Source organism: Stenella coeruleoalba (assembly GCF_951394435.1).
Source record: "Stenella coeruleoalba genome assembly, chromosome: 7".
Lineage (NCBI taxonomy): Eukaryota > Metazoa > Chordata > Mammalia > Artiodactyla > Delphinidae > Stenella > Stenella coeruleoalba.
Window position 1 is genome coordinate 8,644,326 of NC_137153.1, and position 24,387 is coordinate 8,668,712.

The following is a 24,387-nucleotide window of genomic DNA, read 5'->3' on the forward strand; positions in this document are numbered from 1 at the left end:
GAGCACAGGCTCCGGACGCGCAGGCTCAGCGGCCACGGCTCACGGGCCCAGCCGCTCCGCGGCATGTGGGATCTTCCCGGACCGGGGCACGAACCCGTGTCCCCTGCATCGGCAGGCGGACTCTCAACCACTGCGCCACCAGGGAAGCCCAGTCTCACTAATCTTAAGCAGGTTAATTAAGCTTGTTGAAACTAAGTCTTCCCCATTTGTAAAACATATATCAATAATGTCTACTTCTCAGGTTGGTAAAAAAATAATGATAAAAATGGGCAAAGGACTTGAATAGACATTTCTCCAGGTGACATACAAATGGCCAATGGGTACACGAAGAGATGCTCAACATCACTAATCATGGGGGAAATGCAAATCAAAACTACAGTGAGAGGGGCTTCCCTGGTGGCGCAGTGGTTGAGAGTCCGCCTGCCGATGCAGGGGACACGGGTTCATGCCCCGGTCCGGGAGGATCCCACATGCCACGGAGCGGCTGGGCCCGTGAGCCGTGGCCGCTGAGCCTGCACGTCTGGAGCCTGTGCTCTGCAACGGGAGAGGCCACAACAGTGAGAGGCCCGCGTACCGCAAAAAAAAAAAAAAAAAAACTACAGTGAGATACCACCTCATACCTGTTGGGATGGCCATCATCAAAAAACAGAAACAAGTGTTGTTAAGGATGTGGAGAAACTGGAACCCTTGTGCACTGTTGGTGGGGAAGTAAATTGGTGCAGTCACTACGGAGAACAATATGGAGGTTCCTAAAAAATGTTTAAATAGAACTACCGTATGAGCCAGCCATCCCAATTCTGAGTATATATCCAAAGAATTGAAAGCAGGATCCTGAAGACATATTTGCACACCTGTGTTCGTGGCAGTCTATTTCTACAGCCAAGAGGTGAAAGCAATCCAAGTGTCCATCCATGGATGAATGGATAAACAAATGTGTGTGGTGTATACACACAGTGGAATATCATTCAGCTTTAAAAAGGAAGGAAATCCTGCCATTTGCAGCAACACGGATAAACTGAGGGCATTATGCTCAGTAAAATAGCCAATCACAAAAAGACAAATCCGTACGATTCTACTTACATGAGACGCCTGAAGTCGTCAAATTAATAAAAGCAGAAAGTAGACGGGTGATGGCCAACGGCTGCGGGAGGGGAACAGTTGTTTACCAGGTGCAGTTTCAATGTTGCGACATGAAAATGCTCTAGAGATGGTTGTACAACAACGTGGATACACTTAATGCTACTATACTATACACTGAAAAATGGAAAATATGGTAAATGCTATATTATGTGTTTTTTACTACAATTAAAAATATTTTTTAAAGATTCTACTAAATGTAATTATATACTTAATATGTCTGGCACCTAACAGACACCGAAAAATAGTAATCATAGGCCAAGAAGCATCATACCGCAGTGCGAGATCCAAAATGTCGGGACTGGGGAAGCCCTGACTGGTCCTTGTCAGCCCAGTGACCCAGGAGGGAAAAAGGTCGAGGTCAAGGCAAACAGCTCACTGGAAATAATAAGAATCCCTTCCGTGGGCACAGGGAGTATTTCCAAGAAATACTGAGATGGTTGAAACAGGCCCAGTAGTGACCTGTATCTTTTTCCCTGTACCCGCCTGGCCTCCTTCCTCCCAGCATCCCTCCCGCCCCTGTGATAAGCTGACATCCCGGCTGCCCTTGGAGAAGGGAAGGGTGCCATGTCCCTCACTCCTGGCCTGTGGGACAGTCCCACCTGGCCACCTGCGGTCCTTTCCAGCACAAGCTGTGTGTCCCCCACTCTCTCAAGTCCCTCCTGCTGGACAGAAAGTGGCCACTGATGGAGACCCGAGAGGATGACTGAATCCCAGGCCTGGACCACCCGCTTCCTGAGGGCCGGTTACACGGTGGGGAGGTGAAATCCTATCTGTATCCAGGCACTCAGATTCAGTCCCCTTAGGCAGGAACTCAACACATCGCTACCTGAAAGACCAGCAATTGTAAGTGAGGCAGAAGTGACGGAAATGAATACATCTGGATGCGCCGTGAACTGTCTGGACTCAGACGCACATCTATGAATTGAAGTGCAGTAGTCACATAAGAGAGGGGGGACACTGGGTTTGATATTACCTAGTGGGCAGCAAAAAATCTCTAAAGGCTTTAGAGCAACAGTGTTCTGTGGTCGAAGAGAAACTGCAGAAGAAGTAGATGGATTGGCACAGGGGATGCAGGGATGCACAGCCTGACAGTCCACGGTCAAATGGACGTGGTCACAGTGGCCCAGCACGTCCACCGGGGCACACTGTGGACTGACGGGTGAAGGCAGTTCAGGATTTGACACGTGACATTTTATAACAATTAAATATTCATTCAAATTACAAAACTGGGTGGGGGGTGGCCAGAAAGGGAAATGGTCCCTAGAAAGCACACAGATCTGAAAGGCTTTCCCTGCGACCGGGCAGGTGGCAGGTGAATCTCACATAGGGCTCCTTCATGGTCAGTGTTCTCTAATCTTTACTCCCAGCTGGTCACTGTGCGGATGCCCATGAACTGCAGGGGTGTGGGGTGGAGAGAGCACAGTCTACTGTGGTATAGAGTTCACAGCCCAACAGGGCAGGGAAATCTGTAAGCTAACAGAAGTAGAAAGAGCTGAAAAGACTAAAGGATGTTCATAGATGGAAAGACGCATGTAAATACTCCAGGAGCGTATGGGACTTGGATAGTGAATGTAGAAAATTCAGATTGCTTAAAAAATAAATACAGAAAATAAAATAATTCTGGCCCAGATCATGAAAACTCAAGTTGTATAAGGACAGAAAATGTTACTCTGAGTCAGAGGGCTGAGATCTAAAAGCAGTCTTACATGGAAACAACCTAAATGTCCATCGACAGATATATGGATAAAGAAGATGTGGTGCATATATACAATGGAGTATTACTGAGCCATAAAAAAGAATGAAATAATGCCATTTGCAGCAACATGGATGGACCTGGAGATTATCATACTAAGTGAAGTAATTCAGAGAAAGACCAATATCATATGATATCACTTATGTGTGGAATCGAAAACATGACACAAATGAACTTATCTACAAAGCAGAAACAGACTCACAGACATAGAGAACAGACTTATGGTTGCCAATGGGGAGGGGGTGGGGAAGGGGCAGAGTGGGAGTTTGGGATTAGCAGATGTAAGCTAATACACATATTCAAAAGGATGGATCAACAACAAGGTCCTACTGTATAGCACAGAGAACTATATCCAATATCCTGTGATAAACCATAATATAAAAGAATATGAAAAAAAGAATGTATATATAACTGAATCACTTTGCTGTACAGCATAAATTAACACTGTAAATCAACTACACTACAATAGAAAAATAAAATAAAATAAAACCAGTCTTATTGTAAGAGCAGGAAAATAAATGCTTTATAGCAGTGCTTGCTGTTCCTTTTGTATACCTAGCCAAAAGTTTATAAAAGTATATCTAGCATAGAAACCCCAACAAGCTAACTTCCCGTAAGAACCAGGAGAGCACACAGGGACCACACACGTAACAGCAAACGCGATCACGTTCTCAATTCATGAGATGCGGAAAACTTAACCAGAAAAAAAAAACACTGGTCCGTGTCTTAACATTTTAGGGGGACTGTCTGCTTTCTAACTAACATATAAAAATAATATCTATAATACAATATACCAACACCTTGGTTTTCTAATTATTTCATCTTTTACCTATTTGAAGAGGCACAGGTAAACCATATATACAACACATATACATTTATGCACAGACCTCTATGTACACACGTATACACATACAGAACATGGATTCACACACACATACAGAGTAACTTATTTCTCAATCCTCTTAGTTACACTTTCCTAATAATTCACGAGAAGTTATGAGAGCTGGAGAGTTAAAGTGTTACCCACGCCCCTAACTTCTATCTGTCAGAACGAAGCCAGGGCAAATCGACTCAATTTTTGTACTCGGTTCAGGCCTCCTGATGGGGTCTGACAATGCGGTGTCAGCTCCACCCAGGAGCCCCTCTGCAGAAACGGTAGATCCCTGGGCATCGTCTGACCTGCTTCCTCACGTGATGCTGACTTAACTAAACCCACCCTATACCCTGACACCGTGGTGAGTGGGGGGGGGCAGGGCGGGGGGAATAGTGATAAGAAACAGGGATGTTGAGACTGTATAAAACCAGTGCTGAAACAGGGCCAGGGCTTAACCAGGGCCATGGCTTAACCAGGACCCTGATGACCAGGAGAGGTCAGGATGCTGCATGGGGATGGCTCCTGGCTGCTGAGGCCACGCACTGGCCCATGGCCTTTAAAGCCTGTTGCTTCCTTTAGGAGGTCAACCGCCTGTCTCTCTAGTAACCCCCTGATTTCAACAATATGAACAACAGTCCAAGATAAAAAAACATCTCATGCTATAGTCTCACCAGCTCTGATCTGCAAATACGGACACTGTCTACAAAGGCTGCTATGGATTTGGACTTTTTTTTTTTTTTTGCGGTACACGGGCCTCTAACTGTTGTGGCCTCTCCCACGCACAGGCTCAGCGGCCATGGCTCACAGGCACAGCCGCTCCGCGGCATGTGGGATCTTCCTGGACCGGGACACGAAACCGTGTCCCCTGCATCGGCAGGAGGACTCTCAACCACTGCGCCACCAGGGAAGCCCACGGATTTGGAATTTTAAACACACTGTGGCCCACTGTCATCAAAAGATTAAAAGACAGAGAGAAAAACAATCGTGAAAATGCAAGGAATTAACTGTGAAGAATTCCCAAGAAGACCCCATGTTCTCAACTGTGATAAAACATAATAGTGTCACATTTTAAAACGTGGTTTCATAGTGAGAAGCACTAAAAATATACTTTTAAAAAAATCAGAATTGGATATCCACTACTGAGAAAGTATTCCTGAACAGAGAGAATAATGGTCTAATGTGTTAAATTTCCCCAAATTGTTATTAATTCTTTAATTTGATTTTTGGTGCATATTGTTGCAAAGCAAAGTAATACAAGTCTTGCCTACTATTAAAGTACCACAAAAGGGGTCCTTTCACAAGACATATGAATATGAACTCATCACACCATACACCTTAAATATATACAACTGTATTTGTCAATTATATCTCAGTAAAAAAAGAGCCTCAGTTTTGAGGGGACACCGGGTAGTCAGGACACACAGCCAGGGCCCTTTGTAAACCTAAGAAACTCACTGAGAGGGGTCTTTTAAAGATTTCCATTGTCTGAACTGTAATGCCTTTTATTTTTTTAACATCTTTATTGGAGTATAATTGCTTTACATTGTTGTGTCAGTTTCTGCCGTATAACAAAGTGAATCAGCTATATGTATACATATATCCCTATATCCCCTCCCTCTTGTGCCTCCCTCCCACCCTCCCTATCCCACCCCTCTAGGTGGTCACAAAGCACCCAGCTGATCTCCCTGTGCTATGCAGCTGCTTCCCAGTAGCTATCTATTTTACATTTGGTAGTATATGTAAGTCCATGCTACTCTCTCACTTCGTCCCAGCTTACTCTTCCCCCTCCCCGTGTCCTCAAGTCCATTCTCTACGTCTGTGTCTTTCTTCCTGCCCCTAGGTTCGTCAGAACCTTTTAAATTTTTTTTTAGATTCCATATATATATATATATATATATATATATATATATATATGTTAGCATACAAGGTGAAGTAAGTCAGAAAGAGAAAAAGAAATACTGTATGTAATGCCTTTTAAATCAAGAGTAGTTTCCTTGGAATAGGCACAGAAACCATCCTATTTACTTTCTAACAGCTGTGTCCCAGTTAACAGATGACGGGGTTGGGGGGTGCTTTATTCCTCAGCAGCCACTAAGGACGCAGAAACATCCCCCTCACATCAGCCTTCTCTCTCAAATAATCTGTTCGCTCGAACCCCAACTCAAATGAAAAGGGAAAGAAAAAGAAAAAAGAAGTTCATAAGAGTTTGAGATTAGCAGATGTAAACTATTATAGAGAGAATACATAAACAACAAGGTCCTCCTGTAGAGCACAGGGAACTCCTGATATACTCAATATTCTGTGATAAACAATGAAAAAGAATTAAGACCATATATACATACACACACACACGTGTAACTGAATCAATCTGCTGCACAGCAGAAATTAGTACAACATTGTAAGTCAGCTATACTTCAATAAAATTTTAAAAACAAGAAGTCTGTAATTGTTTACTTACTATTCAGTATATCCAAATCAGCCATTTTTAAAAGACCAACTTATAATTTGAGTGCCTCTGAGACACCTCGACCTACATTTTACATTTTCACAACACTTCACATGTCCCTTAATTTACGTTAAGGTTGCATTTTTAAAGTTAAATTGTAAAACTTTACTACCTACTGCTTCCGATACATCTAAAGAGTATTAAAAATTACTCAAGGAACAAATGTAATTGAAGTTGATTTCAGGTTTTGCAACACAAATGGTAACCACTTCTTAAAACAGTGTTCAAAACGAGCCCCCGGTTTTTAATTTGTTTTTTGAGGTGATGGAGTTGTGGTTATGATTTTTTTTTGACTCTACTTTTTTTTTTATTTCATTTTTGGCTCTGTTGGGTCTTCATTGCTGCACACAGGCTTTCTCTAGTTGCGGTTCGCGGGCTCTAGAGCACAGGCTCAGTAGTTGTGGCGCACGGGCTTAGTTGCTACGCGGCATGTGGGATCTTCCCAGACCACGGCTCGAACCTGTGTCCCCTGCATTGGCAGGCAGATTCTTAACCACTGCACCACCAGGGAAGCCCCTTAAGACTCTACTTCTGTAGAGCAGTTTTAGGTTCACAGAAAAACTGAGAGGAAGGTACCGAGATTTCTCATATACACACTGCCCACACGTGCATGAATTTCCCTTGTCACCCTCCCCACCGGCTGGGACATTTGTTACAATGTTACAATTGATCCCACTACAAGACACATCATAGTCACCCAAAGTCCATGGTTTACCTTACGGCTCACCCTTGGGCTTGGACAAATGTACAGTGACATGTATCTACCATCTTACTATCATACAGACTATTTTCACTGCCCAAAATATCCTCTGTGGTGCATGTATCTTTTCAAATTATAGTTTTCTCCAGATATATGCCCAGGAGCGGGATCGCTGGATTATATGGTAACTCTACTTCTGGTTTTTTAAGGAACCTCCATACTGTACATATCTGAAGAAAACGAAAACACTAATTCCAAAAGATACACACACCCAAATGTTCACAGCAGCATTATTTACAACAGCCAAGACATGGAAGCAACCTAAACGTCAATGGACAGAGAACTGGATAAAGAAGTTGTGGTCCATATATACAAATGGAATACTACTCAGCCATAAAAAAGAAGGAAATCATGCCACTTGCAGCAACATGGATGGACCTAGAGATTATCACACTGAGTGAACTAAGTCAGACAGAGAAAGACAAGTATCATATGATATCACGTATATGTGGAATCTAAAAAAATGATACAAATGAACTTATTTACAAATCATAAACAGACTCACTCACAGACATAGAAAACAAACTTATGGTTACCGAAGGGGAAAGGTTGGTGGAAGGGATAAATTAGGAGTTTGGGATTAAAATATACATACCACTATATGTAAAATAGATAATCAACAAGGACCTACTGTATAGCACAGTGAACTATACTCAGTATCTTGTGTGTGCGTGTGTGTATATATATATATATATACACATACATACATACATCTTGTATATATATATACTGAATCACTTTATTGTAGACCTGAAACTAACACAACACTGTAAATCAACTATATTTCTGAAAAAAATTTTTTTAAAGTATCTTTGATTAAAAAAAAAGATTTCTCTGTGATCCACCTATTCATCCCTACATCTTCCCCCTACCCACCACTCCCAGATACTTTTATTGAAAAAGAGATGTAACCCAGAAGCATTGGAATTTCAATTTAAGGACAGAATTCTGATTTGATTATATGAGTTATTTAAAATTAGCATGACCAACACTGCCACTTTTGCTAGATTGTATTGTACTGCTGCCAACATACAGTATCCCTCTATCATTCCTAATTAGTATGTGTCTTCCAGTGAAATCAATAATATAAAAGGTTGATGGTGGTATATCATTCACTGCCGATTAATTTATTGGTTTCCAAATTCCATACTCATTTATTACATGATAAAGAGTATAGTTTAATTGACTTATAAATCATAAATGTTTGAAATATAATATATAAACCATGTGATTCATGGTTTCCTTATAATGATACTGATATCCAATTCTCCTAATAGACTGGTGTATATATTCATGTTTGCAAAAACGGGGTGAAGGGGTCTCTACCCTGTACCTGGTGAAGGTCGTAGTATTCCCACAATTCCCCCACTGAGGAGTCTTGGGTTCTGGATTTTATCACCATTCAACAGAACTAAAAAAGTAGAAAATGCCATGCAACCAGAGTATCTACTTAACATACCCCGAGGTTGAGAGTTTTTTGTCTGCTTTATTTCAACATCTCATCATTATACCCTGAATAGGCCGGCTCAATCTACCACACTTATTTTAAAATGTGTTGACCTCTTTCTATCTTCAAATTAAACTTTTATTTTTCCTAAAACATGGAGACTAGAATCTCTACAGGAATTTTATACCAATAACCAAATATAATAGATCCTTTTGATTTTCAAAAGGATACAAGTGCTCTGTGTCTATACATCATTTTGTACACTTTAAAGGGCCACAAAAGTTTATTCAAAGAGTGTTGCCAGTACAGGGTCTAGAGTGGTCACAATTACTTGAAGCTGTTCCTATGTTAATACTTACTCACTGTAAGCTTGCCTGTGGTTCTCTTATTTCTCTGTGATTTATCCTGAGGAAACTGGGAAGATGACTCATCCTTCACCACCGAGTCATCAATGATCCTGCTTCTTCTGTTCACCTACTCTCACATATTTCCTAACCATGGTCTTTATTTCTAAAGCTTTATTATATAAAACAATTTATATTATATAAAACCTACTTCAAGACTACATTTATTTTAAAAAATCATTCAATTAAAATAGAATGATTAATTGTATTTTCAACTATTACTCAAAATAGTTTTCAAATATTATTCGAAAGAAGATATATTTCCAGCTTGCATTAAGGAGTGACTTCTAAAATAATGGTAACTGTGTAAAATAGCCACAAGACGGTAAGAATTCATTTCAGCAACAATTATGCTGAGAAATCTCAAAGCTTTTTTCTAAATGAAATTAATTATATTTTAATGGGAGAAAAGCACTCAACAGAAGTGCTTCAGTCAAACTGTTTCCAAAAGAAGAGGTTCAGATTTCCTTGTTTCTTTGCCTTTATAAAACTGAGTATGCAACGCCATTATTTAAGATAGAGGCAGAACATTTAAAGGTAGATTCTGTGCAGTACAGACTTGTTTCAAGCAATGCCTCCTAACCATGTGTTCCCAGTTTAAAATGAACCAACCCATAAACAACATTGTGAAAAAGAAAGAAATTATCAAGCTAACAACTCCCCAAAACATAAAGAAAATATGTAAATTGCCACTGGGGTGGGTGGTCTAAATAAGGATCCAGCGTGCATTCTGCATTGAGACCTCACACTGTCAGCACACCTTTTATCATGCTAACAATAAGCTACAGGTGGTTCAAAGGGGAACAATCACTTATCTCCTGCCTGCCCTCCAGAAGCCATCCACAAAATTTAACTGTCTTACTAAAACGGTAAGCCTAAAACCTTGCAGAAGTTTTTCAAATAAATCCTTATTACATTTGCATGTATATTTGCATGTACTTCAAACATGTCTGCCAAAAAAAAAAAACCTCAGTAAATCCTTTACTTAAATTTAACATATAATTTTGATGGATTTTGCCCCTGAGATCACATAAGAATAACTGCAAACACGATAGCAAAACAACAATCTACTTGGTCTCTGTAGAAGCTGGCTGCAGGAATCCTGGAATATTTAATCCTTCCAGGCCACTCAGCTTTCTCAAGTCGTTTAAATCAAGCACATTTACAAACTGTCCGAGTATAGACTGGTTTGCTCTTAATAATTCAATAAAGTAATTTGAATGAAGTCAGAGAATACTAAGGTATTCGAGATTTAAAATGTTTTAGAGAAGGAAGCATAAAATCCATTTTCTAAATATTTTTAAAGTAGCCATTCAGCAACGAAATGTCATAATAGGAAGCATTATTCGAACAGTTACAAATGTTCAACCCAAATGAAGGCAGGATGAATAGAAATTTTCCCCTAGGTTTAGAAATATCTCATTCGCCTGCTGGCCTTTTGGATCGTATTCGACATCAGCATCAACTTGAATAAAACAGGAGTGTAAGGGGTTCGCCGGCACAAGAAATTGTACTCAGCAGTAAAATGTTGCTTAGGCTTCACTCACAGGCATGTAAGACAGAGCCCTGCTAAATGCGACCATCATCGTTTTCCAGCACCTATACGCAGGCCTATTATCAATGAGATGCTACGTCGAATTTTAAGTAAAAATGAGCGTTTCTTGCGGAATCCGGCTGCCAGAATCGGCTCCACGTTGGGCTTGGCTTGTCAGCCACCACTTGTGAGGGGTATTGCGAGCGGCTGGGGGTGAAGGGCGCAGGATGAAACTAGCCCGAGCTTCCACTCACTTTCCCAATTTTCCAAATGAGGACGGAGTGTGATCTGCCCGAGGGAGCAGATCCGCCCCTGCGCACGAGGCGCTGCGGGCGGGTCCTGAGGGTCCTCAGGTGTGCGGAGCGCTGCTGGCGTCTGCCAACGCGACCACAGAGGCTTAAGTGGGGCGGGGGGAGGGGCAGCCCCACCGGGACCACCGCGCCCGGCCCCGCGGCTGCGCTGCGTCCGCGTGCGGTGGACACTGACCAGCAGGTGCACAGCGACCCGCGGTCGGGTCTCAGGTACAGGCTGCGTCTCGATACACCTCATCGTCCCTGAGGAAGCTCCCAGGTAGGATGCGGGACTTGGGGGGGGGGTCCCCAGCTTAACCCTATCACTGCCGCCCCGGCAGCCCACCCTCGCCGGACAGAGTCTGGAACATCGTGATCGAGTGCAGGTCCTCGCCGGGTGTGGAGGCTGACGCTCACCGGGGCCCCAGACACCCGCCGTCCCCGGGAGCGGGCGGGCGCCAACGAGCCCACACCTTCCCGCTCCCGCCCCCCAGGCCACCGGGTGCGCCGCCAGCCGCGGGATCGAGCCCACCTCAGCGCAACGCCTCACCAGCCCCCTGGCCGTGCCCGCCAGCGCCAGGCCCCGTTCAAAGTTGGGCAGGTGGCACTTTGCGAACCTTTGGGGGCGGGGAGAGGACCGTGGGGACCTGGGGACACCCGGACCCCGGGTAGGCGACCCCCCAGCACGGCGCGGCCTCCAAGGCGCCCACTTCCTCCCCGCGCCCCAACCTGACCCCCACCCCGCCCCGGGCAGCGCGCTCGAGCGCGGGAAGGCGCCGACTTACGTCTCGGAATCGGTTCCACTGTCCGGCCTCCCGGTCGTACTGGGACACCGTGCTGAGCCATTGTTTGTCGTCCAGAAAATTGCCGCCGTCCGGCCGGCCCGCGGCCGCCGCCAGAGCCTGCGCGCACCAGGCGGCCGCGCACACGCACAGCACGGCCGGCGCCCGGAGCATCTGTGGACGGAGAAAGCGGGGCCGGTTCACACGAGGGCCCGGACCGCGCGTCTCGGCCGGGAGCTGGGTGGGGCGGGAGGAGGTCCGGCGCCAACCCCGTGGGCCGCCCGGCCCCGCCGGACGCACTGGACACGCTCCCGGAGCCGCTCCCGTTCCCGTGGCCGCCGCCGGCCCCGCGCACCCGTGCCCACCCGCGGCCGCCGCTCGGTCTGCGCGCCCCTCCGTCCTTCCCTCCCCCATCCACGCTCCTCTTCCCCGCCCCGCCTCCTCGGGACCCCTCCCCGACCCCTCTCCCGTCCCGCCTCCTCCGGGCCCACCTTCCTCCCCGGATCCGAGCTGCGGGCGCTCCGGATGCGGCTCGGCTGGAAGCGGAGGACGCGGCGCCCGCGCGGACCCGCATCCGCCTCCCGCCCCCTCCGCACCGGCTCCGGCGCGGCCGCCGACCGGCCTCGCTCCCGGGGGCGCGGGGCTCGGGGCGCGCTCGGCACCGGCTCGCAAGCTGCACCGGGGCTCGCGGTCTCCCAGCCGCTGCCCTCCGGCTCCGCGCTGTGCGGCCGGAGAGGGACGCGAGCTGAGGACGACTCGGTGCGTCACCGTCCGGCTCCTCTGACTGCCCGCCCCGGGGGAAGCCGCCCGCGGGGCCTCAGGGATGCGCCGGAGCCCAGAAAATTTTAGCTACGTGTGCGTGAACTTCATGTTAAAGGGCGGAAGTTCTTTTCCTTTCCCTTCTTAAGGAGAGAATCTTCAGTACGTGGGGCGCGTGAGTCCGCCCCCATCCCTCACGTGCTGTACCTTATTCTCCTTTCATCAGAACGCCTTGGCTGCTGTAGTTTACGCTCTAGGACTTGAACCGAAAACTAAAAGCCCAGTCTGTGTCTCCCTACTGCACCATGGAAGAGAGCTTTGAAACTCATTTTGCCTTCCAAATCTGCATTTATGACAAAATACTCGGCTCCCTCTGGCTTCTCCACATATTCTAAATAAACTGGAAGGAAATCAGTCATTGGCCCCCTGTGAGCAGAATCTGACGAAGACAGACTCTCCCACAGACTTAGATGATGTAGGCGAAGTGAACATTATATGCATATCAGGCTAAAACACTGCGATCACGTTCTGTATCTCTGTGTGAATCGTTAGAGATTATTTCAGCCAGAAGTCCATCTCCCAAAGCTGTAACCTTTGAAAATGTCCTAGAGCTTCTGAAACTTGAGGAGCTATTTGAATAACAGCTGTACCTTCTCACGTTCTCCGTTTCAATCTCATGTAACATTTGTTTCAAACTATATTAAAATAGGAGTCAGACATGATTAACACTGCTATTTTTTAAATACAGGATTTAAAAATGTATAGTATGTAAAAATGAAAGAAAAAATCTATTTTTTAACTCAGAAAAATTTTTTCCCCACCATTTCCCCCTTTTCCACTCGAATGATAGCAAGGGGAGAAAAAAAAACAGAATCTACAATTGTAATTCAAAGATGCACCGATTGATGTCAACACGTTTCAGATAACTTCGAGAACACTGGTGTGCACTAATACTCCAAAGATGTGTGTTTGGGCCTCTACAGCTGGCCGTTACTTTAGAATGTTCTAATTCCTGCGTACCACATCATTAGATCATCCTTAGGTCAGCCCACTGCTATGGCCTCTTCCGGATGCCCTGTCCTTCAGCTGCCTGCATCCTAGCCTCACTGCTCTACTGCAAAATTAGAAGTACTTTACTCTCAATTCAATGAGAATATTTTAATATGTTTAAAAAACCTCATTCTTTTTAATTTAAATCTGATAGAAAAAAGTACAGAAAGTGTGCTTTAGATGAAACTTGATGCACAGCAGAAGTAATTATTAAATTAAAAATGACCTTCCAGGGCATTCCCTGGTGGTCCAGTGGTTAGGACTCCGCTTCCACTACAGAGGCCCTGGGTTCGAGCCCTGGTCAGGGATTCCCACAAGCCGCACCACGTGGCCAAAAACAAACAAAAACAAAAACAAAACTTCCAACCTCTAAGAAAGATGTGTGTTCTTTGCTACAGAATATTTGATTATTTGATGAGGGATAGTGCTACAAACTCCCCCTTCAGAATCCATAGGGATCTGGATTTTAGCATGGTGATCGCCATCTGAAGCTAACATCACCTTCAGATAGATAGATATAGATATAGGTATATTCTCCATTTACCCAAAATGCATGTATTTCATTGCTGAACCTCAGATGTTCATAGAATCTCTTCACATCTAGCTGTCACTGGCAACTTCCAAAAATGCAGCCCCACATGGACTGCTACCTACCAGTTGTAAAAATCTGTGGAAAAACTCACAGTGACAGTGGTACTTGTCTTGGGAGAAAAGCTTCCAACAGGGCATCAAACTCCAGATCTGACAGTGAGCAGGATTTACCAACAAAGTGCAAGTTGGAAATGGTGTGAGTCCAAAGAGGTAGAACGAGCCTGTCTGCAGAGAATGTATGCTGGCCTGGTGTGGCCCAGCTCACCTCCCCCAACCGGCAAAACTCCTAAACCCCAGCCTTCTTCCAAAGCCACAGGGAAGTCCCTTGTTTTGCTGCCTATGTAACTGAATGTTTGAGTCTTTAAAGAGCCTGCTTTCAAAATTTAAATAATCCAGAGAGTATTCACACTTCAGTTAACACCCAGGTTATCATTTAACCCCTCCATGGGGGTTAATAGAAAGCTTGCTGTGAGCAAAGCACCACAGGGGGGAAAAAGGAAGAGAATTAAGTAGGCGGTGAGACATGGGAGGGGTAGCTGGGACCTTGCAAGTCAGAGTGGGGGGTCCAGAGGGGAGTAATTCACTGCCTGCTTCCCAGTTGTGTTGAGAACCAGTGTAGGAACGGGAAAGGCTAGAAAAGCAGAAGAGGGGTGAGGTGTTTGGGGTGGGCAGAGTAAGACACTGGTGCAGGACAGTACCGGACAGGGCTAGAACTTGTTTTTGTGTTTCTGAACATGCTTTACAAAATCGGTCACAGCAAGACACAAGTCTTCAGATTCCCAGCCCCCTTCCTGTCCCTTCTGTCACCTCACGCCAATTAATAACTCATATACATCGTGAACAGCCAACATTGGGGTCACTCTGACCTTGAACTTGACCCAGAGGTCGAGTTTCTTACTTATTTCTTTATCCTTTTAACAATTCCTGTACTAAACATGAAGTTAATCCATCAACGAACACCTATTATAGAAGACACTTTGCTTGGAATTTTTTTTTTTGTATTAAGTCTATTTCTTCTCTAAGTTTTCTTACCCTCATTTTCAGATCTGCCACAATTCTAGAGAGAAATACTCAGCGTATAGTGACAAGAGGTCTCTTTCTAACCACCTTTGAGATTGGGATCTCTGAAGACGTTGATGGAGCTCCATTTCTTCACACGCATACACACACACACACACACACACACACACACACACACACACAGCCATCTTTCATTAGTCACTTTCTTTCTCAGCTGCTGTAATAACCATCGCGAGGATGTACAGGAAAGGTCCGACACATCACGCATCTCCCTATGCCACGCGCTTTACAGGATGCCCTTTCATCTTCGCAGACTGCCCAGGACCCTGTTGTTAGTAAATACACAGGAATGGTTGTGAGGGACTGTGAACTTCTCCAGGGTGGTCGTGCTTCTCTGCTTCTAGGTCTTCTCTCTCTAGAGAAACTGCTGTTTTGATCTTTTGATTATGTTCTTTGGTTCCTCTCCTGCCCCCATCTTTCCTCCCCCGCCTGCTGTGCATTTCTTTTTTTTTTCTGGAATTTTATTTTATTTATTTTTTTATACAGCAGGTTCTTATTAGTCATCCATTTTACACATATTAGTATATATGTGAATCCCAATCTCCCAATTCATCCCACCACCACCCTCCCGCCGCCACTTTCCCCCCTTGGTGTCCCTACGTTTGTTCTCTACATCTGTGTCTGTATTTCTGCCCTGCAAACTGGTTCATCTGTACCATTTTTCTAGGTTCCACATATATGCGTTAATATACGATATTTGTTTTTCTCTTTCTGACTTACTTCACTCTGTATGACAGTCTCTAGATCCATCCACGTCTCAACAAATGACCCAATTTCGTTCCTTTTTATGGCTGAGAAATATTACATTGCATATATGTACCACATCTTCTTTATCCATTTCTTCTGTCGATGGGCATTTAGGTTGCTTCCATGACCTGGCTATTGTAAATAGCACAGCAATGAACATTGGCGTGCATGTGTCTTTTTGAATTATGGTTTTGTCTGGGTATATGCCCAGTAGTGGAATTGCTGGGTCATATGGTAATTCTATTTTTAGTTTCTCTGTTTCAGTCAGAGCTGGGAGACACCCTTACTCAGAGTCAGGGAAAGAGGTGACATGAAAGCAAGGAGCTCCCCTAGCACCTTGGTCCCTGCCTCAAATGACCTTATCCCCTCAGATGCTGGGTCTCAGCAGCAGCAAGCCAGGAACCAGCAGGTGACCCACCTGGTGGGCTGAGATGGGAACTGACCAAACTGCAGCTCTGTCTTTAGGAAAAAATGTTGTTTGCCAACCAAGCAAGTGTGGTTGCCTTTCCGTTACAGCCAGCTGGTGCAGACAAGGGGCCATGGGGGTTAATGGGCTTTGCAGAGTGTCTGATGTCACCAGAGCTGTGGTTTAGGATTAAGTGAGTTATCCTAAGGCCATGTCTGAAATATTACATTATAAGACGAGGGAACCAATATCTGAGCTATAAAAGTCTACTGTCTAGAGTGATGCCTTATGCCATCTCCATCTATAAGCTTGAATTCAGCATATAAAAAAGAAGAAAAAATGAAGCAAAGCCCTTGGTATTAAAAGTTCAGGACCAAATTAAAGACCTGCCAACACCATCCTGGAATCATGCCAAGAGGGATCATTCTGTGTCCTCATCTCAGAATTTTATTTACTGAAACCATCTAAGTCTTATAAATCATCTGATCTTAATTTAACAGAAAGTAGCAATAATTTCTAAAATTTTCATTAGGGGCATCAAAAATAAATAAATTTTGGGGCTTCCCTGGTGGCGCATGGTTGAGAGTCCGCCTGCCGATGCAGGGGACACGGGTTCGTGCCCCGGTCCGGGAGGATCCCACGTGCCACGGAGCGGCTGGGCCTGTGAGCCATGGCCGCTGAGCCTGCGCATCCGGAGCCTGTGCTCCGCAATGGGAGAGGCCACAGCAGTGAGAGGCCCACGTACCGCTAAAAAAAAAAAAAATTTTTTAATTAAAAAAAAATAATAAATTTTTTAAAAAACTAAAATGGAATTGCTAGGGTAGTATAACAAACTTTGTTGTTGTTTGTTTTTAGAGACCAACCCCACTTAAACAAACTTGATAAACAGGCCCTCTTGTGATTTAACTTAAACATTCAGTAGATAAATTGACTTTAAAAGCTATAATAAATATGAAAAGCACATCAATCAGTTTAATTATGGTAATTCTTAAAAAGACATTTTTCAATATATAAACCAGAGGGTGAATCTGATTAAATTATTGATTACTAAATTGATGGTACTGGAAAATGACCAATAAGGCAATTAAAATTTGTTTTTACTTTACCTTGAGACATAACTCTTGACTATTTTTAAGAAAAATATTTAAAAATTTTAAGGAACATTAATTATAAATACATAAATTATACTGAGGGGTAAAAGGTACTGACACAAAAGTGTATAAAATAAAATGTATCAGAATTATTAAATTTAAAAACATGCAAATCAAAAAGGTTTTTAAAAATAATTCTGTCCTTGAGATTAATACAGATATGTTTTTAAAAGTTGTTTGACCTGCAGATTCATTAATATAGTAACCTTCATATAAGAATGTGTGTAGAGAGAATTTATTCTTTGACTCAGAATGTTATTTTCCCTAGGCCATTACCTGACCCAAGTTCAAGCGCCCAACACGGAGTGAGGTCAAACAAACCAAAACGCTGGAGTTTGGAGCAGAGAAAGGTTTATTGCCGAGCCATGCAAGGAGATGGCTGGCTTGCGCTTAAAAACCCCCGAACTCCCTGAAAGTTTTCAGCAAAGCATTTTTAAAGGCAAAGTGGGGGGGGGGGCAGAGGTCCCAGGATGTGTGATCAGCTCGTGCACAATTCTCTGATTGATGGACGGTGATCAGTCCTTAGGTGCCAGAAGGTCTGGGGGCTACATGCTCCTGATCATCAAGTAGTTAATTTCTTCCATGTGGTGGTGGTTTTAGCATCTGAAAAACTGAGGAAATGTGCATCAAATACTCTTATCTGGGTACTTCAGAAAGGAGCTCAAGCAGAGGATATGGGGGGAGGGGTCTGTCCCAAGAAGGCCCCATAGGGTCCTGCTCGGGTACAGAGACAATATTTTGTCCTCAAATAGCTATAGATAGAGTTTCTAAATCAAGATCTACAAAGAACCTTTTATGTTTATCTTTGTGAATTTTTGTTTACTTATTTTAGCTGGCTAGTGCAAAACAAGCTTTTTGCTCTTTTTTAAAATTTTTTTAAACAAGTAATGCTAATTAGATTTGCTATAGTAATCCAGTTCTGGGCTGCAATCAACAACAATACAGCTCAATTTAGTTCAGGTTGTACTTTGAAATGAGATCTTGAGATATTTTTCTTGACATTTTTTTTTTCCTTTCAGGAGCTTTTTAATTACAAGCTTAATTTCTTTACTTGGTAGAGAACTATTCAGGTTATATATTTCACTATGGTTGAGTGTTGATAGTTGGTGATTTTTAAGGAATTCATGCTTCTAAGTTATCAAATTTATTTGTTATTTGTAATATTCCCTTTTCATCCTTTTAGTGAATGCACGATCCATAGGAAAAGCCCTGGTTTTATCCCTGATACTGATGATTTGTGTCTTCCTCCCATCTCTGTCAGTCTTCTTAGAGCTTTATAATTTTTATTAATTTTTTTAAATCAGACTTTTGTTCCATTGATTTTTTTCTATTGTTTTCCAATTTTATTGATCTCTTATCTTCACTATATCTTTCCTTTTATGGGTTAATTTTGCTCTTCTTTTCTCTAATTTCTTAAGGTAGGAAATTAGATTATAAATTTTAGAACCTTGTTTCCTAATTATAAGCATTTATTGCTATAAATTTACTTCCTGTACTGCTTTAGCTGCATCTCACACGTTTTGATATGTTGTATATCCATTTTCATTCAGTTCTATGCATTTTTAATTTCTTTTTAAAATTTCTCTTTGACTCAGAGATTGTTTACACGTGTGTTGTTTGATTTCCAGATGTTTGGAGATTTTTATATTGTTTTTATGTTGTTAATTCTAGTTGGTTCCATATTGTCACAGAGTATGCTATGAACGATTTCAACTATTTTAAATGTATTGAGCTTTGTTTTATGACCAAATGTATAGTCTATCTTGGTTTCTCTAGATATTACCATATACATATTTTACTGATAATAGTCTACTGATATGGAATTTTTATCTCTGAACAAAGTGCAGAAAGCTTATTTCCATTTAGGTCCATTTACCCTCTTGATTCTTTAAATATAATTGTCTTAAGAATTTCCTCTACATATGTAGGGCATCACTTAGGTGATGTTTTAATTTTGCTTTAACCATCAAATATGATTTAAGAAACTAATAAGGTTAGTCTTATTTGCCCCTCTTTTTAACCCATTCCAATGTTTTTATTTCCTTCTAAAGTCCCAAGCCTTCTTTTGCTATCATTTTCTTTCTCTTTAAAAAATTTCTTTAGCCATACTTAAAAGATAAGTTTGCTAGTGATCTTTGTTCTCATTTCCTTTTATTTGAGAACATCTTTATTTCCTGTTCATTCCTGAATGATAGTTTCACCAGATATAGAATTTGTGGTTGGCAGTTCTTTTCTTTCAGTACTTGAAAAATGTTTTGCCATTTCCTTCTGTCCTCCGTGGTTTCAGATGGGAAATTTCCTGTCATATGAATTGTTGTTCTCTGTAAGTAATATGGTCCCTCTCTAGCCAATTTTAAGATTTTTTTTTGTTTGTTTAAAATTTTCAGATGTTTTAGGAGTGGATTTCTTTGGGTATAACCTATTTGGTGTTAACTCAGTCTCTTGAATCTGTAGGTTTACATCTTTCACCATACTTGGAGAGTATTCATGCATTATTTCTTCAAGTATTTTGTCAGTGTCTCTTTCTCTGTTTTTTCTTTAGTGCAAATAATATGAATGTTAGTTCTTTTGTTTCTTCACAGCTCACTGAAGCTATTTCCTCATTTTTTTAGTCCACTTTCTCTCTATTCAGATTCAGATTAGGTAAATCCAATTCATGTATTCACTGATTCTCCAGTTCATTTATCCTAATCCTCTGTCATCTTTGCTCTGCTATTGAGCCCACCTAGTGAGTTTTTTTATTTCAGTTATCTGGTCATCTGGTTCAATTTATCTGTTATCTTGTTCTATTTATAGTGTTCACTTCTTTGGTTTTCTGGTTTTCCTTTCGTTCCAAGATAATTTGTAACTACATGTTGAAGCCTTTTTATGCTTCCATAATCCTTGTCAGACAATTCCAACAACTGATTCATCTTGGTATTGGTGTCTGTTGATTATCTTTCTCATTTTGGATATTATGTTATGACTGGATCCTATTTAATCTTTTTTTTTTAAGTAGGCAGTTCCCCTGTTAGGTGATAACCACAGTGCTAGGTGGATTTGTAAATTCAGCTTCTTATCTGGACCCTGCCAAACTCACTGCTTGCAAAAATGAGGCACTCATTCATAGCAGCACTGCCTCTTCATGGGTGGTTGGGTTGTAGGTTCAGCCCCTACTAACATCTTCCCAGCAAAAGTGGGATTTCTCACTGCCTCTGAGAATGGGGGACATGGGGATGGAGAAGGACAGAGTGTCTGAGTTTCCCCTGGGCCCTGATGGCATCACGTGGAAATGAGGGGATGATGCTATGTGACTTCTGAGGCTAGTAATAAAAAGAATGGTTTCCGTCTGGCTGGTTGGCTGTCTCTCTGATTATTTGCTCCCTGGAGAGACCACCACCAAGTTGTGAGGACCCTCAAGATGCCTATGTGGGAAAAACTGAGGCTCCTCACAACTGGCCAGGACCAGGCTGCCAGGAAGGCCAGTGAGCTACCTCGGAAGAGACTGTCCAGCTCCAGCTGAGCTTTTGAATGACTGTAGTTCTGGCCAAGGTTTTGACCACAATGCAAGAGGGTCTCTGAGCCCAAACCATCCAGTCAGCTGCTCCTGAATTCCTGGCTGGGGCAGAGTTAGGGGTCTCAGCTCAGCCCGTGTACATTTGCTTAATCCCCGTGCATTTGGATGTAAACTCCACACATCTGGGCATGATCAGCTCGCTTCCAGGGATCCTGTGTTTTATCCTCTAGAAAATCCACTGCCCTCTCTTGCAGGAGGGAAGGGTCATTGGAGTAGGTCTGACTGCTTCTTATATGAATATTCAGCCACTCCTCCTTACCTTAGCCTTATCCTTTTACCTAGACGTGAAGAAGTAACCACGTGCTGTTAATTGTGGAGTCTCCTGGGGATCAAGTGTTTTCATCCTGTCCACCTTCTTAGGGTTCCGTGCTCTTGGTCCCATTTCTCTCCCTACTCAGCCCAGTTCCATCATCATTCTGTAGCTGATATCATCTGCTTTTTGGTTTATGCATGTTTAAAAATCCGTCTGTCATTATTTTATGGTGGTTTCAAGAAAGGGGAAAGTTAATATGTGCCTCCAATTTGCTACCTTCCCTGAGGTCTTCCAACCCCAAATTATTCTTAACTGACTCAAAAGTCTAATACCTCACTCATTGAATCAGAGTGCATTTCAGATGTGTTAAACATTTAAATCATAGAAACAGAATCTTTAAAAAATTGTATTAAATATGTAATCTTAGTGTTGCAGGAACAGGGACCCCTTCCAGGGCCCAAGAGTGGGCTCTTGTCTAATACTCAGAATTGAATTGTCCGAGGAGACACACATGCTGACAAAGCAAGAGACGTCATTGGGAAGGGGCGCCCGGGCAGAGAGCAGCGGGGTAAGGGAGCCCAGGAGGACTGCTCTCCACGTGGCTCTCAGTCTCGAGTTTTATGGTGATGGGGTTAGTTTCCGGGTTGTCTCTGGCCAATCATTCTGACTCAGGGTCCTTCCTGGTGGCACACGCATCACTCAGCCAACATGGATTCCAGCTTGATGGCTTCTGGGAGGTTGGTAGGACGTATGGACTGGAGTCTCCTCTCTCCTTTGACCTTTCCCAAATTACTCCAGTTGGTGGTAGCTTGTTAATTTCCCATTTCTTACCAGGACCTCCTGTTGTAAGATAACTCATGCAAGTGGTTACTATCATGCCTGGCCAGGGTGGGCAGTTTCTGTCAGTGGTTCCCCTAACATTAGAATGGGGAATACATTGTTAAGCATAACCAAAAACCCCAAAAGCAAAAACATGGAAATGGATAAATCTGATTACATGAAATGCAAATGCTTGTTATTTAAAATAAATGAAAATTAAACAGAAATTTATTGTGACAGAAACAAAGGAATAACAACAAACTGAGAGAAACTGACACAAATAACATAGGGTTAATTTTATTTATTCAAAGAAAAATTATAAATTAATGAGGAAATGTTTTATAATCCAGTAGAAAAGCAGACATTAAATTAAGAGGGGTATAAAATAGAAAATATGCTAATTTCAATGAGCAAGTTTAGTTCACATGTAAGCAAGCAATAAGTATGATCACATCCTAAATTTTCAATGCATGTTGACAAAATCTATGGGAAGAAGATGGGAGTGATTTTAAGGGTCCCTTTGATATTTACAAGACGTAAGATAGATTGTTCAGTTGCCCAAACAAAAGGTTGGTAATGAGTTTATCTCCACACCTACTGAAGATAGCAGTGTGTCTCTCAATTGACATTAGTCTTCTTTTCTGAGCGTCAGTACCATTTTAGAATTTTCTCCTTATGCATCTTTCGACAGAGAATCTGTCGATGTAATTTACCACATTAATAGTTGGGCAAGAAGAAGGAGAATATGTGAGGTTAAAAGACTTTGATAAAATCCTCAAAAATCATTATATAGAGATGAAAAACCTTGTCGACCTGCAATAACAGTATAAGTTAACTCTAAGAAGCACGACATTTAATGAAGAAATAGGGAGCACACAGTTGACCTTTCATCAACGCATGGGGCTCACAGTCAGCCCCACTTATCAGTGGCTCCTCTGTATCTGAGTTTCCTCTGTACCCGTGGTTCCACATCCATGGATTCAACCAAGCTTGGATAGTGTAGTATTGTAGTACTTACTCTCGAAAAAAAATTGCATAAGTGGACCCACACAGTTCAAAGGTCAACTGTATTCCCGTTAAATAAGAAGATAAAGCAAGATCAGTTCTCATGATTCTTACTTAATATTTTACTAGAGGTCCTAACCAACTCAACAAGATAAAAAACAAAGGAAACATGGAAGGAAACAAAGAAGCTAAATGTCATTACTGGCAGTAAATTTACTTGATTTCTCCCAGCCATAAACAGTCACTTAGAAACAATCATTGGAATAGGACCCACATACCCTGAACCAACAGCAATACCATACATTTTCAAAGGACAAGAAATGTGGGGACTTCCCTGGTGGTCCAGTGATTAAGACTCTGTGCTCCCAGTGCAGGGGGCCCAGGTTCAATCCCTGGTCGGGGAACTAGAGTCCACATGCCGTAACAGTAGACCCTGAGTGCTGCAACTAAGACCTGGCACAGCCAAATAAATAAATAAATATTAAAAAGAAAGTTTAAATAAAAAACTGTGGAGGGCTTCCCTGGTGGCGCAGTGGTTGAGAGTCTGCCCTCCAGTGCAGGGTACACGGGTTCGTGCCCCGGTCCGGGAAGATCCCACATGCCGCAGAGTGGCTGGGCCCGTGAGCCATGGCCACTGAGGCTGCGCGTCTGGACCGTGTGCTCCACAACAGGAGAGGCCACAACAGTGAGAGGCCCGCAAACCACCCCCCCCCAAAAAAAGCTATGATGAATGTTGAATACTCTTTATATCTTGAATTCTAGCCCCAAGTATGCCATCAACAGTGGAACTTAGAATAAGTCAACAGTCCAGCCGCTAGATTTTTCCCACCAAGACGATAACAAGATTAGATGACTTCTAGGGCTCTTCCAAATCTGATACTCTGTGATTTCAATGTGCAACAGTGTTTTCACCTTTGGGGATCAATTACTCAGAATCCTTTATTTCTCTGTTGTTAAAAAATTGAAGGACATATGTAAAACAGATAAGGATCCTAATGCTAGTCCTAGTGGTGGAAAATCTCTTCCCCGTGTGAATTGATCTTAAATCCAAGCACAGACAGAAAGGCTGTAGAAATGGTGTCTTCTCCCTGAGAGTTCGGCTTCAGTTCTCAAGAAGCTACAAAAGAGACACTGCTTGTAATTAGAAGAGGGATTCATCTTTCCCCCCAGAAGCACTGAAATTGGATTTTTCCAATTACCTAAATATTATTAATCTCTTTTATGTCATTACATATTCTTCAGTGTGTAGTTTTAAATAACTGCAGAGTATTACATTGTGTGAATGTATTATAGTTAAAATTAACCAATTACCTTTTATTAAACATTTGCACTCTTGAACATCTTTGCTACATAAACATAATTAAATTTGTGTTATTGCGTGGTTATTTATCCTAGATAACATTGAAAAGGTTCAGAATTTTCTACAATTATTAGTAATGATCCTGTAGCATTCTATTTTTATGCCGACCAAGGTTCTTAA

The 24,387-nt window shown here is 42.7% G+C and overlaps 1 protein-coding gene across 3 annotated transcripts in view; it reads right to left on the reverse strand.

Moving 5' to 3' along the window:
* SPOCK3 (SPARC (osteonectin), cwcv and kazal like domains proteoglycan 3) overlaps positions 1-12,475 on the reverse strand; it is a 428,476-nt gene extending 416,001 nt beyond the window's left edge. The window contains exons 1-2 of one of the 3 annotated variants that reach the window (XM_079925607.1): positions 12,457-12,475; positions 11,494-11,664 (exon numbers count right to left, since the gene is read on the reverse strand). In XM_079925607.1, coding sequence (XP_079781733.1) covers positions 11,494-11,664 — 171 coding nt within the window. In that variant the 5' untranslated portion in view covers positions 12,457-12,475. Of the gene's footprint in view, positions 1-11,493; positions 11,864-11,981; positions 12,434-12,456 lie in introns of those variants that run through there. The other 2 variants (XM_079925606.1, XM_079925605.1) reach the window with 2 other exon arrangements.
* Positions 12,476-24,387: the final 11,912 nt, after the last annotated feature.